The sequence below is a fragment of the Lepidochelys kempii genome, chromosome 14 (genome assembly GCF_965140285.1).
Source record: "Lepidochelys kempii isolate rLepKem1 chromosome 14, rLepKem1.hap1, whole genome shotgun sequence".
Lineage (NCBI taxonomy): Eukaryota > Metazoa > Chordata > Testudines > Cheloniidae > Lepidochelys > Lepidochelys kempii.
Genome location: NC_136393.1, coordinates 19,383,321 through 19,409,810, shown reverse-complemented (window position 1 = coordinate 19,409,810; position 26,490 = coordinate 19,383,321). Strand labels below are relative to the sequence as shown.

General features: G+C 40.1%; 2 protein-coding genes across 3 annotated transcripts in view; both read right to left on the bottom strand.

The window, feature by feature from the left end:
* Window positions 1-6,909, bottom strand: part of FOXK2 (forkhead box K2) — a 64,484-nt gene extending 57,575 nt beyond the window's left edge. Inside the window, exon 1 of the mRNA XM_073311249.2 lies at window positions 6,451-6,909. Coding sequence (XP_073167350.2) covers window positions 6,451-6,794 — 344 coding nt within the window. The 5' untranslated portion in view covers window positions 6,795-6,909. The remainder of the gene's footprint in view (window positions 1-6,450) is intronic.
* A 671-nt stretch (window positions 6,910-7,580) lies between these two features.
* Window positions 7,581-26,490, bottom strand: part of LOC140897955 (uncharacterized) — a 35,226-nt gene continuing 16,316 nt past the window's right edge. Inside the window, exon 5 of one of the 2 annotated variants that reach the window (XM_073311262.2) lies at window positions 7,581-7,734. In XM_073311262.2, the coding sequence (XP_073167363.2) occupies window positions 7,719-7,734 (16 nt within the window). In that variant the 3' untranslated portion in view covers window positions 7,581-7,718. Of the gene's footprint in view, window positions 7,735-25,466; window positions 26,210-26,490 lie in introns of those variants that run through there. The other variant, XM_073311260.2, reaches the window with a different exon arrangement.

Sequence of the window (26,490 nt, the reverse complement as noted above, 5' to 3'; positions counted from 1 at the left end):
AGAAAGTATAACATTGTATTAGTCTGACTGCATACTGCACTCCATACCAACAGATTAGTATCTGAATATTTATATTACTGTAAAACTTTGAACAGATACTCAAATTGATAATCTCAGTGTTGAATTGTGAAATTTTGTCTTTTGCATATTGCAAAAGACAACTGCTACATAAAAAAGACTTTATATAAATATCACATTCATTGCAGTCTCATTTCAAATAGCATGTGCTCTACCTTTACTCACAACACATTCTTTTGCACCTTAATCGGTTAATGATCAGCGCAGTGCGGCTTCACTGTGCTTGATGTCCGAGATTCTACTTCTGCTACACACAAGTTTAAAGTAGCCACAAACTCCAATTAAATATATTCCCAATTAACATTAGTCATTTTTGTCAATAGACAACACATTACCCATTCTAGAAAATAAACTAAAAAATTCTGAAGTCTGATTCATAGGCCACAGCCAAAACTCTCACTTTTCTTAATATTATACTTAAAATTATTAAACAGATAAATTAGTGGTCATCTGTATGAAATTCTCAGCCACCCCATCAAACCCCCAAATGCACCTCAACCACAGGCTTCAACAATATTTCAACTTTGAGTACCTTTCAGACAATTTTATCTAGGGAAGCGGTGTCAAAAACCCTGTCCGTATGTCAAATACAGCTTGCTTGAGGTATTTATCTAGTTGCTGTGACACTCTTATTTTTTATAAAAAGTTCATGTTCTAAAAAAACTAAGTATTCACTTCTTATATTCCTCAAGAAAGCCTTTAAAACATGAACTGAACATATGACAAGAAAACTAGAAGAATCGTCTTCTGAATCTGCAGACAGTGGCCATCAACGCCAGGAGAGCGAGGTTACCCTCCCATTCATCTCAACTGTTACCTGAATCCTGGTGACACTTTTCACCTCGCATGTGTGCAATTATGAACCTAATTTACACAATAACTGGACTTGGGCACATAAATCAAGCAATTGTATCCACTAGTGTCCAAATAAACAAAGGGCACTGAAATAGTGTTGGCTTTGGTGTGCCTCATATTTTTTTTCCTAATTAACTGATAGTGAAATTACTGTTATTTTCAGCAAGTAAAAGTTCAGTTCGTGTATACAGCCTTATTCTTTGTACAGAACCTCTTAGTTTTTATACATGGGAGAGATGCTGTAATTTAATGGCACTAATAGAGCCCCACCTCTGTAGACCTGGACAACATACCATAACTAAAAAGTGTAACTTAGTCCTCTCCACAGAATAAGTGAGACTCTGGTATATAAATATTTTAACATTTGTAATTTTCAGAGTGGTGCGAGTTTGTGGGGGGGGTTCTATTTCACAGCTAGAAGAGGAGACTGAGTTACGTGGTGTGCCAAATATCTGTACTTGTCCAAAAAGAAAAGGGAGTACTTGTGGCACCTTAGAGACTAACCAATTTATCTGAGCATAAGCTTTCGTGAGCTACAGCTCACTTCATCGGATGCATTCAGTGGAAATGAATGCATCCGATGAAGTGAGCTGTAGCTCACGAAAGCTTATGCTCAGATAAATTGGTTAGTCTCTAAGGTGCCACAAGTACTCCTTTTTCTTTTTGCGAATACAGACTAACACGGCTGCTACTCTGAAACCTGTACTTGTCCAGTGAGTTGGAAGTATTATATGCTTTGCTACATTATTTTCATACTACTATTTTGCATACTAAATAGTATTTTTTATTACTTCATTTTTAGGATACCAAAACCCATCAGTAATCCTTGATATACAAGTCTATGGTTTAATCAAAATACACTAATACCAGATGTGTTGTATTAGGACACTTAAGGCCAAAGTTTCAGGTACCTTCAAGCACTCAAGTGTGCATTACTGCCTGTCTAAAAAATAATTCCTAACTAGTGACAGCAGTATGAAAAAAATACTATAAAAACTTAACAGCATTGTTACCAACTGCTTCTACTCCCAGCAAAAAAGATAATTTTCATTCTTCAAATAAACTGCTAAAATGCTGTAATGTACTTTGAGCTCCTATTGACCAGCTGACAGAAGGACTGAACTTGTGGCTCCTTCAAAACAGTGATTCTTACAAGTATAACTACTGATTTTACTTCATTAAGACATGCAGCAGCTATTACATCACACTTATTTTCAATATCCTAGATGTGCTGTAGTTGTCCTCATCTGATAAAAAAAATTTGTACCGCACTATGGTGAAATCTACACCCTTGTCAGGTGAAAGAGGTTTATGGTTATAGGTTTACCTTCTATTTCTGCTCAACATGGGAGAAAAATATATGTAATACATTCTGTACTTTAAAATTCAATTCTCCAATTTCATTACTATTTATTGGCCCAATCCAATTTCCAATGAACCCAGTGGAAGTTCTGACACAAACTTCAACTGGAGCCAATTTAGAAACTATTTAATAAAAAAAGTCAAACTGTGCGTCTTTCAAAGGTAATTACAACAGGTTTTACTTAAAGCTATGCAAACTCAAGTAGTTTAACAGGTTTCTGAACACTTTATGTCATGCTTCAGAATGCTTATACTGAGCGAAGCGCTATTTATTGTTGAGTGTAAAATTGCTACTAATTTTTTCCCCATTTTGTTCATCTAGCAAAGTGACATGCAGTTAGCATATATGCAAATCTGTTAGGCCTAGGAACAAAAACCACACTGCTCCCATTAATAGTGCCTCCTGACTGAAAAGACATTTACATTGTGATTGAAAGTTTCAGAGAAGTATAATCAAAACAAAGTTGCAGTGACTAAGACAGTCAACTAATCAACAGTAATTAAACATTACATGGTGTTCATCTTTGTACCACTCTTTATTATTGAAACAAATATGCCACTTTGTTTACCAAACTGTCAAAGCTTCCCTTTTCCCAGATTCTTAAGGTATGTATTCTGCAGGAGACTGACAAATTTTATTTCAGTTCCCCACTTCCAGGAACAGGTAGGACTGTAACATTAAAATGTTAATTATATCATGTTCAAATATTAATTGGACTGAAGTCAGAGGCTATGAACCTTGTAATTTTAGATGCTCAGCTGGGACAGTAACAAAAATTAGACATTTCAATTATTTTTTCAAGAGTAGATGGGTTTGTGGTATTTAGTTTTTGTTTTAAGTTTAATTGTTTGCATTACCACTGAGAAATTGGGAACGCTTTTCTTTCATCTTTACTAATTGTGCCCTTTACCATCAGGACACCAATTTCCCTGGCCTTTTACTAGAATTTGAAACTACCCTGGATTTTTGTTTACTTCCCTGTTACTGCACAAGCACTTAGATCAAAACTGCTCTGGGAATAAGGTTGCTGAGTTATCTACTGCAATTGGTTGAACACACACAACGTGTTCAGATCCTACAAAAACAGTGGCCATTAACAGCAAAAACAACAAACAAAAAAACCCACACGTATATTCAGGAGATTATCCCATAGCATCCCAAAGCTTAATTCCAGAAGACATTCATATTCAGGTGTAACAGTTTAAATACAAGTAAACTTCCAGGCCTTAACTAGTGGAATACCACTTTGGTGTAAAAGTTTACAGCAGTATTTTTTATCTTTATGAAATACATATCATACATCTACAAATATTCTTTATAACAATGGAAATGTAGGATTAGTCTCCAGCCTCTTAATCAGGTTGAGACATATTAAAAAATTGAAACAAACGAGGGGACAAGCAGGTTTCAGATTTGCTTAAAGCATATTTGCCACTGGACAATTTTTAAAACTACAATTTTATCACAAGCCAGGAATATTGCGGGCAATTTACTAGATTTTTTTTTCTTCTTTTTAAGTCTGAGTAATCACCTGGGCCATAGGTAGGAAGATATGAAACTTGCATCACTCACTTTGAAATTATAATATATTTTTGAATTAAAATACATAACTTGCTATTTAATATATTTAGCTCACCTGGACTCAAAGTAGTTTTATTTTTACTTAAATCTTTGCAGATAACATTCAATGTGTCAGTTTAAATCCACAGTGAAATTCAAGGACATGGCTTCAATGAATAACATTAGTCATCAACATTTCATAGTAATTACTTGGTATAAGTAATTGATGTCTGCTTTAGATTTGCCTAAGCACTGCTGCAAAAGAACTTTGCTAAACTTAGAAAGCTACAAATATGCTATACATTTTTTGAAGGCTTAACTTCCACACAAGTGGGCTTTTAAATATTTCAGCAATGATACAGATCATAAGCCATCCAAAAGCATTCAGCAGAAAGCAGATCTCGTTCAACAGCCTACTGGTGACATTATCAATTTTGCCTGCTCTTACAGTTTTAAAAAAGTTATCCTCACATCTCTCAAAGAAATCACAATCTACTTAGCGTACAATGTTGTTCTACAATTTCTGATAATGACTGCAAGTGTGCTACCCTGTTCACCAGGCTCAACTTAATTACATTCTGTAGCCAGGAAATATTACTTTAACTTTCAAGCTTTCAAGTTAGTTAATGTTAAAAGTGTACAGTCCAAATAATCATGCAATCATTTGCTGCAATCACTTTCAAATACTAAATTTACTTAACTCCGCCTATGCTCATAAGATAATTTAACCTTATATAAAAATTTCCCTCTGTTTACTATGCAAAATTTTGTGATGTGTGTAAAAATTACCCTGAACACAAGTTAACATTTTCTGCCCCCATTAGAATTATGTGGCAAATTACAGACTTAAAAGGATTAAAGCAAAATACAATTCAAGACCCACACTGATAACGTAACAGGAGAAGCACACAGTGACTGTAATGTGTTTTGCTTCTGATGACCTTCGGTTTTTAGTGGAAATTTGCTACCAGATTAAGTTGCTCAAATTAATTTTAAATCTGTTTGCAGTACATCATATACCAATTTAAAGACTTGTTTAAAATTAAATACACAGATTTAAAAAAATAGTGCGTTCTTGCTCCTGTATTTAACAAATATCCTGAGATAAAAATATTTTAAAAGCCAGTTATAAAGAAAAGAAAAAACAGATTAGCCATATGACAGACATGCTTATTACAATAGGAAAAAAAAGCAAAAATAGAAGTTATAGTTGTTAAAGGTCAAACAAGTCATCCAACTGCATTTATGATTATACAACACTACACACACAGCTCCTTAACAAGCCCTTTCAGAATTATAGCATTTCCTAGAAAGCACAGGTTTAAGATAAGTATGATTTTTATAGGTGAATTGCTTAAACTGCATAAAAACATCTAAATAGCAAAGCCACACTCTCATTCTCCAAAATAAAGTTAAAAACCTGCGCGGTAACAAGATTCTGTCAGTGACAGCATGCTTCCTGTGAAACACACCCCTAAAACATTTTACAACTACTCTTCCGGAAATAATGAAAAACAACATTTTCATATATTTTAGTTAAGATACGCTATGTTTTTGAAATATTTTGGATGCACAGACTGTGATAAACACCTCACTTTTCCCACATAATTCTTCAAAGGATGGAATGTATATTTGTAGTTCAGTGCACCCTTAAAAATACCAGGCCTCACACACTTCACCAGAAAAATATTCTGCAGAAACGATTTGCTAAAAGTGAAGGAATATATTGTTTGCAAACTCTCTTCATTGTTAAATTACCTAAAGAACTACATGTTAAAATTCTGAGTATGAATATTTTAAACATAATTCAATTTAGCTAACCACAAATATAAAACTAGTCTTAAAACTACACAGAAGATGCAGAAAATACAACAAAAACTTATTAAAACAGTACAAATGGGACCACAAAATTTGCTTAGTGCTGATCTGAAATCCCAGATACATGGATAAACACGTAACTTGTGTTCTCCTTTGCAACACACAAACAATACGCAAGAGTGTATTCAATTCTGTTTACCAACAGTAATAGCTCCAAGCAGTGGTGCAGGCTAGTTTATACCCACAAGGCACTATTATTGCACACTTATGTGCGAGAGAAGCAGAGGGAAAAGGGTTATTAGTGGCCAAAAGACAGCCCTAATGCTCCTGTAATTTTATGCTTGCCACCTGTATCTAACAGGCCAACCCAAAGGAAGAGGAATGTTGGTGGAATGGACACAGATCAGGGGCACCAGCCGGGGCACCCCGCATGGGGGACAAGGAAGCAAGGACCCACCGCAAAGCCCGTTCACGGGGATGACTGCAACGAGCCCTGCAGGGCTGGCTGTCGATGGGATGCTCTGGGGGACGTACCGATGGGGTTCATGATGCGTGGCCCCTGCACCGAAAGGACTCCCTGCCTGTCATGCACCATGTGCCAGCAAAATGGAAACGGGGCAGCCGGCGTGCGGAGGCAGCACCACCCGCCCTCCAGCAGGGGGTCCCCGGAGAGGCAGGGGCAGCGCTCCCGAGCGATGGGGATGGCTCGCTCCCCGGGGCGGCCAGGCCGGCCCAGAGGATGTTGGGCTGCAGCCGGCCCGCTCCCCCGTACTCACACTCGGGGCAGCTGCAGCGGGGGCGCCCCCCGCCTCTGGAACACGCCGTCCACGAAGACCCCGTTCTTGCCAAGGCAGCGCAGGTAGAAGTCCCCACCACCGGCGGCGGCGTCCCCCTGAGGCGGCGGCGGCCCGTCCGCCCCGGCCGGTGGCGGCGGGGGGGCAGCGGTGAAGATCTCTAGGTGGCGCCGGGAGATGAAGCTGGAGTGGCCCATGCTCACGTCCACCGAGCCCTGCGACGAGTTGCGGCCGATGGTCACCGAGCGCTTCTTCATCAGGTACTCGAACTCACGGCCCTCCAGCCGGGCCACGGCCGCCGCCGCCGCCGCCGCCGCCGCCGCCATCTTAGCGAGCGAGCGAACGGGCCGCCCTCCCTGCGCCCCTCCGCCCGCACCGGCGCCGCAGCCGCCGCCAGACACTGAGCAGGGAAGGGGACGCCGCTCAACCCAACCTGACGCAGTCCGCCGCTCGCTGATGGACGGCCCGGCCCGGCCAATACACGGCCCGCACGCCCATGGGGCTATGCCGCACCGGCCAATGGCAAGAGGCGCTAGGGCCAGCGCAGCTCAACAAGTTAGTGTGGTAGCCCCAAGAATAAGGCACACACCCGGACGTCAGGAAAATGCGGAGCGGAGCGCAGCGCGTGGAAGGAGCGGGAGCGGCTCCGCGAGGCGCCTGCGCTGCCAGCTCCAGCCACGCTGAAAGCAACGGCGAAGCGCTCGCTAGGGAAGACAAGGGCCAGCCTTAGCCGAGGCTGCAGCAGGGGCAAGGGAGGCACAAGTAGGCCAGTCCCGAGCCGCCCAGGGGCGGGGCGAGACAGTCCAGCGCACAGCCCCCTCTCCCCCGCAGGGAAAGGGCACTGTGCCCGCTGGCCTCCTACCCTCAAACCTTTCTCCTTAAGGCAACGGGACAAGTGCTTCAGCCCCGCAGTGACAACTCACACTCGATGCCCATGAGGCATAGGGACACGCTAACCTGTCCCTTAAAAGGGGACTGCTGTCACCGGCCATGCTTCCAAAGGGATGTATTTCTCCCAGCCACCATCCTGGGTTGAGCTCCAGTCTGATGGGGGGGGGGGGAGGAGGAGGAGGAGTTGTATAGTCCCACACCACCCTGGGCAACTGACTAGGGCTACACCATCATTAAGCAGGCATCACCAGTCTTTTAGTACAAAAGAGCAGCCAGTCCAAAAGAAATAGCATCTTTCAACAGGTTTTGAGGCCCTGTTCCCCCTTCCATGGATGCTTTCACAAACAGGATGTTCTTTTTCACCACCAAACACCACTAAAAGGAAATAAAACAACAAGAATAGAAATACCTAAGCTTCTGTGCACCAAGGTAATGATTCAAGCACAAGACTCGTGCTTTCCCCCCCCACACACATTGAGCCTGCTTACCCCCCACCCCAGCCCCCACACACATTCAGGCTGCTACCAAGAACTACTTACATTAAATCAAGCTTTTCAATTTCTGAAGACAAACTATCTTGTATTGTACAATACATACACCACCATGAACAGAAAGCCTGTCTTTACCATAAGATATGAGGTGATGCCAGCTGCACCTCCTAATATCTCCCAACAGTTGAAGGGCAGGATGGATCAGAGCAGGCCTAACAATATGACTCCTCCCTCAGCACACAGGAGATTTTGCTGTTAGTTCCAGAGGAAGCTAAGTCGGGTGTGAAAGAGACTAACTTTCCCACGTGCATCCTCACACTCAGGCCACGGTTTTGCCTGTAGTCTGTTTCATAAAGGAGTTACTTCCATTTTTTAAAAATTGTACTGAGAGCTCTGCTGTATCTTTAAGTATGTCAGAAGGATGCAAGTTTCTCCTACATATGTTACCATCATCTCTTTCCCATCTATATTTACAATGCAGATGTCAGATAAAACATGACATTCGCTAAGGATTGTTCATGGTTTTAATATATTAGGAGGAAGGGCCAGAAGTATAACCATATGAAAATATTAAGGCAGGCCCTCGCTAACTGCATTCAATACTTCAAATGTTAAACTTCTCTTGAAACACTTGCACTTACAGAATGCTTTACATACTCAAAGCCCATACAAACATTTGCAAATTAGTTCTATTCAACTATAATTAAAACACTGATCAGGACATTTTCTTGGTAAGAATACACACAGTGAGAAGGTAGATGCTGTAGCTGGTAGAAGGGGAAGATGTGAAGTTCAAAGAAGGAAATGAAGAGAAGTGTGTTGGACAGGTAATGAATATCTTAATTATTGATTTTCCTACTTTTTAGGGTTTGTGTTATTGGAACTGCCAGCTGAAAAAGCAATTTTGGTAAGGGAATGTAATTTAAATGTTGTACAAATTTAAGACACATGTAGCTACATTTAAACAATGCAAATAGGTGCATTGTCTTTGCCTTCAAAAGAACAAGATCTGTGTACTTAAAGTCTGAATTGGGACTTTAGATAACAGAGCTATACATTGCTTAGCTTCTATCATTAACAGCATAATGTTGCACACTGATGAGAAAGCCTATTTATATTTATACACGGATATAATCCCCACGAACGCTTCAACAGAAGATCCTAAAAGTCCTCAAGAGATTTTTGTTTGGCTGTTGGATGACATCCAGATATTGATGAAATAGTGGCTAACAGTCATTTTATTTCCAAACAGAATGTTTGAAAATATTAGATATTTAAGCAATCTGTCAAGGTGTTTAGAGACACAGGTATGCTTCTACTACAGAACTTAAAATACATTTGGAAATATATTTTTTCATGCTCTAACCAAAACACAATTCACTTATTAAAAGGCATAGCCGATATATAGTCCAAAACTTGAAGTCTTGAGCTAAAGTTTTTTTTAAGTTTAAATTAACAGGTATTTAACTGTAAAAGTGGATACTAAGAATATATGTTAACTAACATGCTTAAAAAAATCACATTACATACTATGTGCAAAGTAATGTCAAGCCAATGTTCTGTGATCTTAGGAACAAATTCACTGCTAGTGTAGGCAGGTGCTACACCTTTCAAGCCAGTGGAGTTGCCTGCTTACATCAGCAGTGAATGAGGTCGTAGACACTCACATATTTGTTACTCTGATGTTCACAGAGATGTGTGCATTACCAGTTCCAAATTAAAAAAAAAAGTCAGGCATACAGTAATATATTGCAGTGGGTTAGGATTAAGCTCTTTTGATTAATCTTGCACATATTTGGGGATTTAAGGACAGATTTTCTCCTCCATCAAGATATGCTAAGTACAGACAAAGCAGGGGCTTCAAGGAGGCAGTTATGACTTCTGATTCTCAACCTGCCCCACCACTGGCTCTAATGTAAATTAGAGCAGCCTAGGGGATGCTCTAGTTTACAATAGCTGGCTATGGTCCTTAATGTAATACCAGCTAAAAGTTGCCATAAAGGAGCTCCACCTCCTCCACACCACACCACCTACACCCAGGGATGGAGGGAAGAGGAAGGTTGGAATAGGAGCCAGGTAAATTCCCAACTGGCCAGCTGCAGACAGGTCATTTTGCATTGCTCTTATACCTGTACCTTCCATCTATTAATGCTAATTTAATAGTGGATAGCAGTCACAAATTAAAACTGTTAAGAAAGAACATTAAAAAGCAGTTAGTACTCACATTGTGGAAAATATAAAAATATACAAACTGAACTAAGTTTTTTTTCCTTTGCATGAAGACTCTACAGAAAAATTATTTAAATATCAACCACTAAATTAGAATATAGATTACTAAATGCAATCATAAATTCTCTTTTGAAATGTCCTGTAGCTAGTATGCTACTCTGCAAAAGATTATACACAACATTCAGGAGAAAGTCATTTTACTGATGTATTAGTAACAGCTATTTTAATGAGGTGACAGGAGGAATTTTTCTGCCAGTGCTTTCGTCACTGAGTAAAAAATTCATCCCCCTTCTCTGTAGGGAAAGAGGGACCCATGACAACAGGACTCCCATTTGTGGTTCTGCATTCTGTTCCACAAACGGGACAAAGAAGCTGGACACAATGGAGCCACACCCTCTGCACAGAGCTCAGCAGTTCTGTGCTTGGTGTCTGTATCGGTGGGGCCAAAAGATCCATCACTGCATATATTCTCTTGTCCGTAGGGGGTCTACATAAGGGACCTCAAATTATTCCACAGCTGCTTCACAATCGGGGTGGAGGAGAGGGGGATTCATCTGCCCAATGCTCATCCTGGCTATTTAGGCCAGGATCTGGGCTGTAGATATATAGAAGCTAATCTTTTGAGAGGGCTGAGCATGTGTGACTCCCACTGAAGGCAACTGGAATTGTGGGCAAATGGCACCTCACTGGCCTGGGCCTGATTTGCAAAGCAGCTGAATGTTGTCTAATCCACTCTGACATATTATAGCAGCACCTGTTAGCATCATTGTAATTAAGGATCTGTCAGCAATTCCGTTAAAGAGCCCTATTTTCAGTGTTTATCACTCAACCTTAAAATGAACTAACTGATACTTGGTATATAAGGTCTCATCCAAGAAGAGACACACTATCTATTTTTAAATTAAAATAATTCTGATTTTTTTTCAGTATCTTGTTTTATACTCAACACACAATGGGTATGATTTACAATATATTTTCATAGACAGTTGGTATTATCGATAACACTCCAAGCCTGTATTACTAAGACAGGAAAAAATAATTTTAAGAAAAGCTCGAGGATTTCTCTCATGCATTCTTACAGTAGGTATGCACCCTATTTATAGATAAAGTATCATTTTCTAGAAATACATATTTCCACTGACATGACAGAATGGGTTACAGACAGCCCAATTGATCTGTCCATTAAGAGTCCCTAAAAGTACACATTGGCAACTGACGTTAACAGCTCCCCAAACCATAATGATCTATCAATAATCCCTGTGTTTCAGAAGTCTCTCATATAATTCCATTGAGATTGTTTTTATTCACAAAAAACATTGACATATAAACCCACATAAATAACATTATGGATCCGATTTAATACAACAATATATTTCAAATTCAGAAGTTGCACTCTATCCTTAAATTATACTATTTCACAGTTCTCAGTTTCACAGTTTACAAAATAGAAAACATTTACACTGGCCTCTTGTAGAATGGGGGTGAGCTGAAGAGAAACTTGATGATTCTTAAATTATTTGAGTTTTTCCCTGAGGAACACACACATTTTCCTCTGCTTATCATCTTGCAAGGCCATTATGAGGAGTAATAACAGCTCCCCAACACAGGCCCCAGTCCTGCTGAGAGTTATGGACACGTTTCATTTTAAGTGTGCGAGTGATTCCATTAACTAATGGAACTACTCTCATGCTTACTTGTTTAAGTCTTTGCAGGACTGAGGCCATAGTCTAATGGTTTGCTTTGCAAATGGCAGATTTTAGTGAAAGGCAAGATTTTTAAAGTTAAAATTATGGGTGTAATTCTAAACAAATCTATAAAAAAATCCAACGGGGTGAGGTCTGGTATGGAAATCTCTCCTTTAATAGAAAAAAATTGCCATTTGCACACTTAAACATCTATATGTTGTTGCAAAGACTTGATATCCAGCAAAATCAAAAAATGTCATCCCAGAATATTTTTATTTTCAAGAAATTAATTTTACAGAACTTTAGAAAAATAGCACTTTTCTCTGAAGGCAGGAATTTTAGCCTTCACAATACAGATTTTAACTATCTTAAAAAACAGAACAAAAATCTAAAATCAAAAGGTGTGATAATATTTAGGCAGTGTTTAAAGTAATTTAAAAGACACAAATAAACATGTCTCCTTCCTCTAGTTTGCTTGCATACTCAGTTTCAATTTGTTTTTGGTTCTTTTTGGCAGGGGTTTTTAAACCAGACCCTCTAATCTGCATCATGCTTCTGTACTAATCTACTTGGTGTTGAAACCACAACATAGGTGGGAAAAAATTTAAAATAAATTCCAAAAATATATATGTCATTAGTTATTAAAAAAAGATCAAAACTAATCAGCTGTCCTTGATATGTAAATGCTAATTATCATCACTAAACATTTAAAGCGAAGTAATATATGATACCGCTGAGAATAAGGACAAGTCAGGTTTTCTCTGCTGTAGTTTATAACCCTAGGTTAGCTATAGTCCAGCAAACTGAGAAATCCACGCCAGTTATTTTATCCAACACAAATGTCTGCAGTTGGTTTACAAACCATGTTACCCAGCATGCTCTAGGTCCCAAGCTGCTTATGGAGGTTGCAACGTGCGGAGCAATAATCTCTGATTAACCAAAACCATGTAGTATGGGAACAGCGAATAAGATGTATGGAGATGTCTGCTTCATCAGTAGGGTACAAGCTGAACCCCTGCCCCTTCAAACTGCACTTTATGCCACCCTGCTGGGAGAAATTTGCAAGCTTTGAAGCTGCAGGGAGACATGTGCTTTCTAGATGACATCATCAGCAATGTCTGGGCAGTGACCTAGGCAGTGTGTGTTTGTAAACAGTGAGAAGGGCCCTGGGGGTGGGGCAGGCAGAACAATCACCACCTGAGCATACACTAGACAGTTATGTCAATGAAACTGCCTGCAGTTGCCCAAGAGACTGTTTGGGAGGCAATAGTATGTGTTTTTAGAGATTACAACAGTTTCTAATGCAAGAAACCATGTGATGCAGCAGAGCCAAGGGCAGCTGAAAGGGACACTGTCAACTTGAAATCTAGTTAAAATCTATACCAGCCCCAAGTTCCTATGCCAATTTTTGTAGTTTTACAATCCCATTTCCCTGTTTTTAAAAATATTTCCTCTCCATTGTTACAGTGTGAAAGATCCACATAAAAAGGGAGAAATTATTATGCAAATGAGACAGTGAAACTAATGCCAACCAAAAAGTAATCAAATGCAAAAGCAAAGTAAGCTAAAAAATAGGGGGGAAATGGTCTTCTAATTTCTAAATTGTTACAAGAAACAGAAGGTTAAAACATTCAGACAGAAGTATGACTTTTAAATATGCAACATCCCCACCCACAGAGAGTACTAAATTGTGTTTAAAAAAGAGCTGCAGATCCACATAGGCACTCAAGGGTACGCAACAGGAGGGTTTTAAACAATGTATAGGATTATTATGTTTTAATTGGAAATATTAACCCCACTGTTCAATACTTTTGTAGTTCAACCTAGTATGGGATTTAAAATAATGTTTGCCAAATAAAGCAGCAATAGGGTAAATTTTTCACTGTTCTATTTTATTGTTGCTATTTTAACAATTAATTGAAGATGGGGATAGATTGTTCAGAGGCATTTTTAATCTGGTATTTCTTCCACTTCTACACTGCAAAAATGTTAATTTTGCCCATAAAACAAGAAATCACAGAATATGATTAATATCACAGAAGCAAAACACACAATGATTGCAGCACTGCCTGTATTTAGTATTGATTATCATGGTTAAGGTTGGATGTTTATCACAACCATTGGCAAAAGTGAACGTCAGTGTTTTTGTTCCTATGTTAGTCTTATTCACTCCAATCAACATGCTACTGAGCAAAACTTTTCTATTATTTTGTGACCATATTTGGCCCTTTACATTAATTTGGTGTTTTGCTAACTGTACACATTTAATAATTATTATTGACACCTATGGATAAGCAGTTACTAAAATACCATGCCATGAGTTTCTTTAAACTGAAATTATGACTTTTACATTTTTTTTCTGTAAGAATTAACCAGCCCTACTCATGCTGTATTGTGAAAGCGCTTCAAGGAAGCATCATATATTGAGACTTATTAAACAACTATTTTTAAATCTTTAGGCACACTTCAGAATAATGTCTACATATCCTCAAATCTAGAGATGAGAGTAACATGGCAGAATGTACTATGACAATTAAGAGTGGTTAGTATTTCTGTATTAAACCCTTGATAGGATCTTCCCCCATTGTAACAGTAACCACTGGAGTAATGGGTGGTGACCCTGCCATTTAACAGGGGTTTTAACCTCTCGTAACTCTGACCCATGTCAGGTGATAAAGTTTCAGTCTCTTACCAGTCAGCACAGCCTTATTACATGGGGTCAGAAGTAAATTAAACCTTGTAAAAAATGGAGTAAATGAAGTATACACCACTCAATCTGTAAGGGATCCTGACCGAATTGAAGAAAGCTGTAGTAGCGGTTGTAAATTATGCCAGTATAATTATATCAGTTTTAACCAATAGTCAAAGATCTACAAACCCTAGTGTAGATGTAGTTGTAGTATAAAGGTGCCTTATATCAGTGAAATTATTCCCCTTCCCACATGGGAAAAGCTATAATTTTAAAGCATCTTTATACCAATAAAACTGCCTTCACAGTAGGGAGATTATACCACTTTAGACTATATTAGTATATTAGTTAAAATAGTATAACTTCCTAGCACAGACATGGCCCAAGTTTTCTTGGAAGCTAATGGTATTAAAGAGAAACTAGATAGGGTGAATCCCTCCACAACTGCTGCAAGTGAAAGGCCTTGAGGCATTTGAGATCTATAATACTTTTCTGTGGGAGCTTGAAGGAAGTATAAGACAGCTTGAAAATGTCATTCAAATATTTGAAGAATACTCTGATCGATGCAAGTATATCACCTGGGAAAGGCATATTTTCAAAACCAACTCCTAGGTGAGTCAGTTGACCATTACAGGCCTATGTAGTAAAGCTAAGTCATGAGAATTGGACCTGTCAACAGGTGGACTAGGAATGACTGAATTATTTTTGATAAAACCAGTAACCAGACCAAAGAAAAGTTATGATGAAAAATGGACTGGATTTTGCAAAGGACAGTGGATATTTGTAGGGCTAATGAAAACTGTACTTCCCTCATGACAGGGTATTAGATGCACTCCAATTATTTCACTTTTTTTTTTATTAAAAATACATACCAAGACGTTAAAGACAGCATAAAAGAGTAAACAAGCAGCAGGAACTAGATTCGTTTGCAATAAACAGGAAATCGTGACACAAGTGTCTGAACGGGTGCTCAGTAATATATGCAACAAAAACAACTAGTTCACAAATGTGTGTTACTCTCAGCACAAATACAAAAGCAAAATACATTTAATGAACATACAGTTGGAGTGCAAATTTCTGGTAACACAGAAACAGGAGTTGTTTATTGCTTAACTTAATACGTTTTATAAAGTAAGGTTCCCTAACAGATTGGTTTGTGAAATTAGAAATAAAATGAATGACAAGTGAATTTAAAAAGAATGGAGTTATGTGCAACATACACATAGCAATCATATATAAAAAGATTAGTTAATGCCAATATTATAATTCTTAAAATGCCAACCATTTTTCATATGGCAGGTACAAAAATTATCCCAAGTGGTAACACCACACCAGTATGTCTGTGTAAGGACGGCTATCACTCAGGGAGTTTAAAATAGTTCAACAGGAAGTTCCATATGTGCTTGGGTTGGACAGTATTCTACAAACGCAGACGAGCAAATATGTGCATAGCTTATCTACTCAGCAGGATGCAAAACATGTTCTCAAATTATGTGATGAAGTGTTTAATGGACTGGGATGCATTAAGGATGTAAAACATCACAGTGATAGAGGTCCCAACGTGCTGCCTATAATATATACACCACATAAAGTGTCTGCAGCACCAATAGAAGATAAAAACCTGAACATAACCAGATAGTAAAATTAAATGTTATTGAGCAGATTCAGACAACATGGACCCCATTATAAAAAGACAAATTACATGACCCAGAAAGTAGAGAAAGTAATGAGGTAGCAAAATTTGCAGATGACAGAAGTTATTCAGGTTACTCAGGACCAGAGATGACTGTGAGGAACTTCAGAGAGACCTAAACAAGCTAGGTGAATGAGCACCATGATGGCAAATGAAATTCAGTGTCAATAAATACAAAGTAATGCACATTGGAGGGAACTATTCATACACCATATAGGGTTCTAGATTAACTGTATCAACTTGAGACAGAGACCAGGGCATCACTGTAGGTAGCTCAATTACAAAAAAAAAAATTTCAACAACAGATGTGTATTGAACTAACAAGATGCTAGTATACATAAGAATCGCGATTGTGAATAATACAAAGTACTATAATGTCTTTATTTTAAAATCAATGGTGCAGTCTCTTCTTTAATACCATGTGCAGAACTGGTCACTCCAGTTCAAAAAGGATATTGCAGAACTAAAGGGATATCAGGGAGGAGCACAAGAATTATCAAAGGCATGAGAAAAGTCCATGAAGAGATTGAAAAGTTTGGGATTGTTTGCCTTAGAAAGCAAATTAGTAAGAGGGCACATGACACAAGTATATAAAATAATGAATGGCATTGAGAAGGTAGATCTGGAGCTTTTTTTCTCCCTGTCTCATAGCCCAGGATAAAGGAGACATTCAATGAAATTAAAAAGTGGGACATTAAGAACCAATCAAAGGAAATACTTTTTCACACAACATGTAATTAATCATTGCCACAGGAAGTTGTTTAGGCCAAGAATTAAAGACTCAAGAAAGGACTTGATAGTTATGTGGATATCAAGAATTACTGGTGTTATCATAATTAAATTACAATAAATTCTACGAGATAGCTTAAGCCAGTCTCTAGACTCTAAGCTCTTTGGGGCAGGGACTGTCATTTTCTATATTTGTATGGTGCCTAGCTAACATAATGGGGTCATGGTCCATGACTAGGGTTCCTAGATACTACAGCAATTACAAATATACAGTAACTATTAGAGTCCCAGATGAGTGCTTTTCAGGAGGTGGGGAAAGAGAAATTATCCCATATCTGTCTATTGCAAGTTCTTATCCCTTCCTCCGATGCATCTGGTAGTGACCACTGTCAGAGACAGGATAATGGACTGGATGGACCTTGGGTCTGGTCCAGTATGACAAATTTTACGTTCCTATAATGACTCAAAACCTCTGAATAAGGCCAGACAGAGCGCTATACCATGGGAACAGTTGAAGGAAGATCATGTCTAAAAGTTCGGAATGCATAACAAGGGTTATGACAAGTCCAACTAGATAGAAAATGTGCAAAACTCTGCATCTTCAACTTTCTTTTTAGAAGGTGTGAGTTTAAGAAACTTCCATTTGGGACTGAATGCACCTGTGGTACACCAAAGCTACATGTCCCAGATTTCTAAAGATCTGGACAGGGTAAACATACTGATGATATGATTTGGGGAGAAAATAAGAACACAGTAAAAGACTACAGAGTGATCGGAAGCAAGCCAAAGGAAAAAGCCTTAACAAAATCAAAAGGAACACATGCCAAATTGGTTTGAATGAGATTAGTTATGCAGGACACACATATACTTAGTGACAAAGGATTTCAACCAGACCCAGAAAGGTAGAGAAAATTGGACAACTGCAAAGACTTCAAAATGCAGGAGCCTTTCAGTGTTTCATGGGCACATTAACATACTTAGTTTGTCACAATTAAGTATTCCACTCAGAATTCTGCTTGAGGACATTAAAGAGTGGCACTAGGATAATCAGCAAGAGAAAAAATTTGCAAATTAATAACAGTCACAGAAGCACCAGTACTGAAATATTTTATAAGCATACTATGACAAAAATGTCGTACAATTTACCCCAATTGCAAATGGGGAAGAATGTTAAATTCCAAAACATAAAGCAGGCAATATAACATTTCTATCATTTTCACCAAGGTTACATGTCATAATCACCCTAAAAGTCTCATGAGAAAAACAAAACACCCAAACAAAAAGTAGTATGGCAGTGGTTCTCAACCAGGGATCTGGGGCCTCCTAGGGTGACTCGAGCAGGTTTCAGGGGGGCCTCCAAGCAGGACCAGCATGAGACTCACTGGGGCCCAGGGCAGAAAGCTGAAGCCCCGATCCCTGAGCCCTGCCACCCGGGGCTGAAGCTGAAGCCTGACCAATGTAGCTTCATGGGGCCCGAGGCAACTGCCCTGCTTGCTAATGTTGATCCTGGCTTTTATATGCAGAAAATCAGTTATTGTGGCACAGGTGGGCCGTGGAGTTTTTAATCGCATGTTTGGGGGGGGGGAGGGGGGGAGGCTCAGAAAGAAAAGGTTGAGAACCTCTGATCTAGAACACTACTGACAGAGCTCCTGTTCTACCAGTTGTAAGAAACACTAATAACTAAAACACCAGGAGCAACAAAGAGAAGCTCCAGGTATCAGATCAATCTCAGCAATCAAAGAGGCCACTGCAAAAGGAACTGTTTTAAAAACAAGAAATGCCTGTGTGATCAGAAAGCCACTGATGTTCAAAGATAACAAATACTGACAGACGTCCAGTAAAAGGCAGAATAATCCTGTCATCTTGCAGGAGTTCAAGTATTCTTGCCTGGCCTTCATCCTACCCACCTGCATTTGTGTATTGTATTAATAAAATGAGTTATTTTTAGCTGGTTTTATTGTATTTACATTTGATTTTCAGAAAGGAGGGAAGATGCAACAGAAGTTGCTGGAGTCAGTAGATACTGCTCCTTGTCATGATTGGGGCCAAAAAATAAAGGTAAGCAAGCAAATGTTTCACACATTTATTACACCTAGCATGTTTTGAAACAGTCCCCTGTGAACAGGAACTGCCCTTCTGGAGCAAGATTAAGCTGAACAGAAGAAAAATATAGAACAATTCACTTAAGTTTGATTTTTAGAGGTGCTTCACTTTCTAATAAGTTGTCATTTAATTAAATAACCTTCCTCAATGCAGTTTCCCAATAACATACATATATGTTAGAAGAAAAATGCCCATTTTGCTAAGCAAAACAATCTGAGTTCACATAATGAAAAATCCTCCTCACTGTGTGTAATCTGTGGAAAATGAAGGTGGAGTGGAAACCTTAATTTAAAAAGGAATTTCTAAGAGTGGAGTACAACAGCAGAAAAGATAGCTGCAATGTATACAAGCTTCTTAGTTATGTTTGTACATGTGTGGTTTGGTATGGGCTTGTTGGTTGGCAAAAGATACCTGTGCAAATCCTGAGCTGAAATCTTGCTACTAAAAAACTTCTTTTCAAGTTTTCCATTTGAGAATACAGTGTCACAATTATAGCAACCGGGATAATTAAGCTGGGTAAAACAGAAACTAACATTTTCTGACTCAAGAAATAAGAAATTTTGAAGCAGCAAAAATGAGGGTTGAAGTGCTAGCTACAGAATCTAAAATACTGTTTTTCCTGTTCCAAGTGCAGAAACTCAAAATCGAAATAAGGCAGTGTTCTCTACTAGCATTTGTAAATACAAACATTTCTGCAACACTCTTCTCACCATCAGAACACTTTCTGGAACAAGATGGCAGTAAACAACACAAAATCTATACTAACGATTCACCACAAAAGGAAATCAGTACAGTTCATGAAGCACAGGTGATTTTTCATGCTAATACATACTACCAAGATGGTGGAGTGCTGCATTTTATACTAGCTGAATCTTCCAAGTGGTCTTCTAACATAACCCAAGGTAGAGCACATTGCAGGAATACTCTCAAATGGCTCTATGGCTGTGTAGTTCCCCCATAATGCTGACTAGATCTCTTGGTGGCAGTTGTGTTAGGATTTTGAAAGCTTTTGTTGTTCAACATTTAAATGCTCTTCTTTGGAAAAAGATTTTCTTTCCCCACAGTCAGACACGGGCAAGATTTTACAGATTTATCCAACATAACAAACTTTGTCAAAGCAGACCAAATTCATCCTTGGCGTAAATGCAATAAAGCAAAGTGACCAGTGAGAAGTATGACCCACCCAATGCATTTATTTTGTCTCAAGCTATAACCACAAATCAAACCATTCTATGACCTGTGTCCTGAATATCTAAAAAATCACCTAAAGCTCTAAGATAAAGACTACAGGGAACAACTGTGCTGTTCTGGCACAGTGGGACTTTCAACAAGAAGTGTAAAGCTTATCTGTGTGGGACCAGAACTTTCTCCTAAGGTAGGGACCGAGACTGTGCAATGAACTCCCCTGGAACTCAGGACCACCATCACAAACTTCACCACTTTCCATCTAAGTGCAAGGTGCATTTTTTTGACCTTGCTGTCTTTAACACTCACATAGCAACAGTACATTTATACTGAGAAAAGATCAAGACACTCTGCTGTGCACGCTTCTCCCTCTAGGGAGAGGATGAGAAAAACAAACGATGTAACAGATACTAGTTCCATTGCTTACTGTACTACTGGAAGGCTCTCAGAAACTACAGTGATGAACATGGTATACAAACACATATGGCATAAAACAGAACATTATAATTTCCCCATAAGAATGCTTCTCATGATTTATTGGGGGCAGCTTTGCTCATTTTGGAAAAAAACATCATTTGAAGAACAAGCAGTATGGAGAGATAATAAGCCATACATGTTGGTCTCCCAAGTCCCTCTAATCACATCACTACTGAAGCCACACTGGAACCTTAGGAAGCCTGACAGGAACAACTACACAGAACAAGTGGTTCACCGAATACCTGCAAATGTAGCCAACTACAACAGGTTCACTTCCTTAAAGTGACAGGTTTCAGAGTAACAGCCGTGTTAGTCTGTATTCGCAAAAAGAAAAGGAGTACTTGTGGCACCTTAGAGACTAACTCAAATAAATTGGTTAGTCTCTAAGGTGCCACAAGTACTCCTTTTCTTTTTCCTTAAAGTGGCCGCAAAAAGGAATATCTCCCATGGCTACAGGAAAACCTACACTCCCTGCTGGTTGGCAGACAGTGAGGCACTCCTAAAGGAGTACAGGACAATGGGTAACCCCACCACTACAACCGTTCTCCTGAAATCACTTAATTCCACTAGATGAGACAGATGGGCAAAAGCCTCACAGAGCCTAGATTTTACCCACTCAAATAGGAAAATCTGGAGGCTTCTCTGTAAACTTGGTGGTCCTAATCCTCCTCAAAGCAGAGTGCCACCTATCACAGCCGATGCCACCGCCACCCAGAATTCCACGGCTCAAATAAATCATCACAAAAGTAAAGTGAAGAAAGAGCTTCATCGCTCCATGCCCAACAACACTGAATCCATCAAAGCCATTAACTAGAAAAGAAGTGGATAAGGCCATAACTCTCAACAATCTACGCAAGACTGCAGGCCCAGACAGTATCTTCCCAGAATTTCTGAAAAGCCTAGATAAGCATAGCCATGACTGGCTGACACCCTTCTTTACCAACATGCACAGCCTTGGCCAAATGGCATGGAAGCAAGCAAAGCTCACTGCCACCCAGAAACCAGAGACAGAAGCCTGCATTCTGAAAATCTACTGGCTAATATTATTACTATGCATAACATACAATATCTTGGAAAGACTCTTACTCCAGAGACTTACAACCATCTTTGAGGACTACAACCCTACGGAGTAATCCAGATTTAGCCTGGGACAAAGCACCTGCAATCAGGTAATCACACTGACAACCTACATGGAAGCTGGCTATCAAAGTAAGCTCAAAATGAACAGTGAACTTTGTGGCCCTATCCTCAGCATGCAAAATGGTTTGACAGGATGGTCTGCTTAGAAATTGCCAAAATAGTGTATGCAGAACAACACTACATGTACTGACAGTCATGTCACCAACTGAAAGATTTCTGTACACTAATGAAACAGACCAGCAGACCCTGTCTACTAACAACAGGCTCCCACAGTTATTTATTTTGGCACTATCACTCTTTAATATTTGTATCAGCAATATGCCACTGACCCAGACACAGATTTTTGGACAGCGGATGATCTCACATTTACCATCCAAGTGAGCACTTTTACCCAAGAGAAATGCATCACAGAAGCTCTGAAAAAACTGGGGAGTATTATTGATTATGGAGACTGACCTAAAAAAACCAAACAAAAAAAAACAAACAAACCTGTCTCCGCATTCCATCTGAGCAACCACCATGCAAAGAGGCACCTAAATGTCACTTTCTGCTAAATTAAATTTAGGCACAAGGATTTCCTGAAATATCTTGAAGTGGTTCTCACATACAACATCTGACAAAGACCACAGCCAAAATAAAGGCGAAGGATGATAAAATCTACAAATTAGCTGGGACCAATAGGGGAGCAGATGCTCACACTTTACAGACAGCCATCTTGGCCCTTGTCTTCTCAGCAGCTGAATACTGCACACTAGTATGGACAGACAATGTATATAAGAAACTTGTTGACAAGCAATTGTTCACTGCTATGGGAATTGTCACAGGAGTGCTGAAGTCAACAACAGTCTCACGTCATTGCACATATCTCACCATCATCCCTCCAAAGAGGAGCAGCAATAATACAACACGATGACAATGCAATAAACAAATCCAGATTTGCCCATTTATGAAGATTTCTAAACTTGCCCCCACAACCCACCTGAAGATGCTGTGTTAGGTCCAGGAACCCTGTCTGAGTAGCAGACAAAGCTCTTAAAACTTGGGACTATCATCAAAAGACAACTGTCCAAGCCTGTGAGAAGACAGCAGGATCAAGAACAGATTATGGATATTACAGACCAACAACTGCGCTTCACCGTGCCATCTAAGATATGGATCACAGTGAACCATGTCGGAACCTCACACAGGTGATGCAACTATCTACTATACAACTAGAAGAAGAAGGACAAACCACTATGTGAATGTGGAGAAGATATCCGAACTATAGAACACCTAGTCAACTGCTGTCCTCTAAGATCCTTCTCTGGAGGGACAACCTTGGTTCACACCATGTCACTACAAGCCACAGAATGGTTGACAAACTTGAACGTCGACCTTTTATGTTGCTTTTCAAGTTGCCACATGAAAGAAAAGAATAAATCACTTTCCATCCTGCTTTTATATTGGTTTAACAACCAGATCAAGAAATACATGGTTGAATCTTGTCCAGTTCTCAGCTAGGATCTTGGTTGTGGCAGAGAGCTTTAAAGGTGGGAAAGCTAATGGTCCAAATAGGGATCCCTAGGTATTGAGATCTTGTATCAACAGAAACCAGAGTACTTCCTGGGAAAACACTGTCTCAGAAGCATTTTAAGTCAGTCATCTTTGGGTTTCACAAGGTATGATCTTAACACATCACTATGGACATGTCTATACTGCATTGTAGTCCTAAGGTTAGTGGAACTCCAGTTGACTGACCTGTATTAGGGAACCCTGGGCCTGAGCATCTACATTGTGTTTTAACCCTACATTAAAAGACTTCTCTAATCCATGCTTGAACTTAAGGATCTAGCATCCACACTTCAGTGCACAGAGCCAAGTCAAAGTAACCATATACCAGAGTTCCTAGTGCCCTCCTGAAATGTGTCCACTCTCGCCCTAGGGCCATGATGCACTGTGGGAAAACTTTTCTTGTAATGTGCAGGGTGAGCAGTAGTTTGAGCAGCCTGACAATACAACCTGCTGAGCAGTCATTTTGGTCCTTGCGTTCCCAGTTAGCAGACCCAGCGACATGGAGGAGGCACCTTTTGACAAACTCCTCTTGCTTGCACTTTCACTCCTGCATAACTGACAGCACAGTCATGAGGTACCAATTTCAACGGTGGAAATTTCAACGGTGTTTTCTGTCCCACCAAAGGTATCTTACAGATTTCCTGAGGGAGTGTCAGGAGGAAGCAGAATACCTTGGCATTGCAGATCTGCACTGGCAGATGCTGATCAGCATAACTGGTGTAGCCACTGATGCCCCCTACGTAGACTGCTGCTTCTGGCGCAGGGCCACAAGCACAGGCTGGTGGGACAAGGTTATCATGCAGACCTGGGAGGACCAGCAATGAGTCCAGAACTTTCGCATGAAGAAAGCCTCATTTCTGGAGCTTTGTGAACAGCTCACTCCCAACCCTCCAAATGTGAAGAGAGACATCTAACGGCATCCTGGCTGATCCAGAAGCGGGTTACTATAACCATCTGGAAGCTGACTACCCCACACTGCTACAAGTTTGTTGCCAACCAGTTTGGGGTTGGAAAGTTGACTGTGAGTAAAGCAGTGGCAGAGGCAACTGAGACAATTGAGTGGCTTACCCCAAGGTGGCATGCATTAAAGATATTCCATAGGTAATTGCTGACTTTGGGAGAATGGGGTTTCCCAATTGTGCTGGGGCCATTGACGGGATTCGTGCCCATAGTTTACCCTCCTCAAGGAACACGTGTACCTAAACCGCAAAGGGTCCTCATTAGTTATGCAGGCACTAGTGGACTATAGAGGCAGATTTCTGAACGTCAGCGTTGTCTGTACTGGAAAAGTTTGAGATGCCAGAGTTTCTCGCCACTTGAGAGTCTGCGTTCATGGCCACACTCGGACATTATTCCCACCAAATGACATTGACATAAATGATGTTCCCTTCCCCACTGCTATTCTGGAGGACCCCACATACTCCCTTTTGCCTTGGCATTTGAAACCATTTCAGAGACCCTGGCAAAAGAAGGTTTAATTACACACTCAGCAGGTGTAGAATGGTTGTTGAATGTGTTTCTGGCAGATTAAAATCATATTGGAGGTGTCTACAAAGTCATTTGAATGTCAGTGTCATCAATTCTGTCAATTACTGTGGCTTGTTGTGCTCTTCACAGCCTTTGCGAAGCCAGAGGTGAGCTATTTCCCCCTGATTGGGCCTCCAATAGCAAGGGGATACTGGATCAGTACCCTCAACCAGAAAGTACAGCTACCACTGTGGAAGCTGATGGCACCGGGAACCAGAAGTCACAGATGCTGTGTTCTCATATTATGAGCCTGCATGGCCCTAAGGAAGAGGAGGAATAGTACCTATAAGAATGCGCTTGTGGGGAAAAAGTGGCTTATTATTTTTTTTTTTTTGGGGGGGGGGGGAGAGCTTGGGAGGGATGTAGGGTGGACTGACATGCAATGTAAGTCTGAGTGACATGATGAACAATGAACTTGGCTGGAGAAGAGGCGGGGGGGGGGGGGGGGGGACCAGAATGGGTGTACAGCCAGTTTATTGAAATGTGAATTGATGTACCATACCTAAATAAAAGAAGCATTGGTAAGCAAACCTATTAATTGTTCTTGAACATTTTTTAGCTTTACTTTCTCAAGCCATAATTCTATGATGCAATGCAGTATCAATAAATGTTCTTGAAATTATAAACAGGCTTTATTTGGAAACATGTTCTAAAATAGTAAAACAGTCACACAGCGTTGGGCAGGCCAGCTGCCATTACAAAACCACACATCCAAAAGGGCAGGAAATAGTTAATACATGACACAATCCCCCTATCACTACATGTTCCCTGGCCCAACATTCTCCTGTCCCTTCTTTACATTTTCCCCTCACTCTGTGGTTGTTGGGGGAGGGGAGGGGGATATTTCCACCAGACAGGGGTTGAAGGTGGCAGGGGGGATTGACGAAGGAAGGCTGCCCTGCCCAGCCATTCATGAGTCCTGAATGCATAGGCCACTCCAACACAGAATTATCGAAGTTACTGCTGGACTGAGGTATGTTGCAGGAACATCATGCCATGGAGTTGGAGAGGCAGCCATTATGGACAGGAGTTGCTGAAACAGTTCTCTCTGTTGAGCTCTGTCCTCCTCCCTTAGCCTTCCTATGCCAGGCATTGCTTTGCAAGTGCCTGCTCCCTAGTTGAAACCTGTCCTCCACCTGAACAACAAACCTCAGCCTGTCCTCCTGCCTGTCAACATGCCATTGTTCCAGTCTTTTGTCACTCTTCTTCTGGTACTGGACCTGCTGGTCTGCCCTCTCAAGAACATCAACCATAACTTCATCATGGAAACAATTCCTTTTGGAACATGAAGGTACGTTGAGCCAGGGATCGAGTTCCTGAAGAAGAGCAGGGGGTACATAGGTTGAGGGTCCTGAAATAGGACATGAAAGAGGATAATTGTCTAAACTAGAACACAGAATTAATTTTTGTGGAATCTCAAGGACAAAATGTAACATTTCTGAAGTGAACCAACATATAATGTGAAGGGGATGCTTCAGTCCTCAGACTGTCTCTGGATACAGCCTTGTTAATCGCAATCATAGAAGTGCAGAAACAATGGTAAGTTTAAAATTATAACCCTTTTTTGTGTTTCATAAAATTTTCCTAATTTCCATGAGGGATGGAGGGCTGGTATGTATAGTGCCCTTGCTG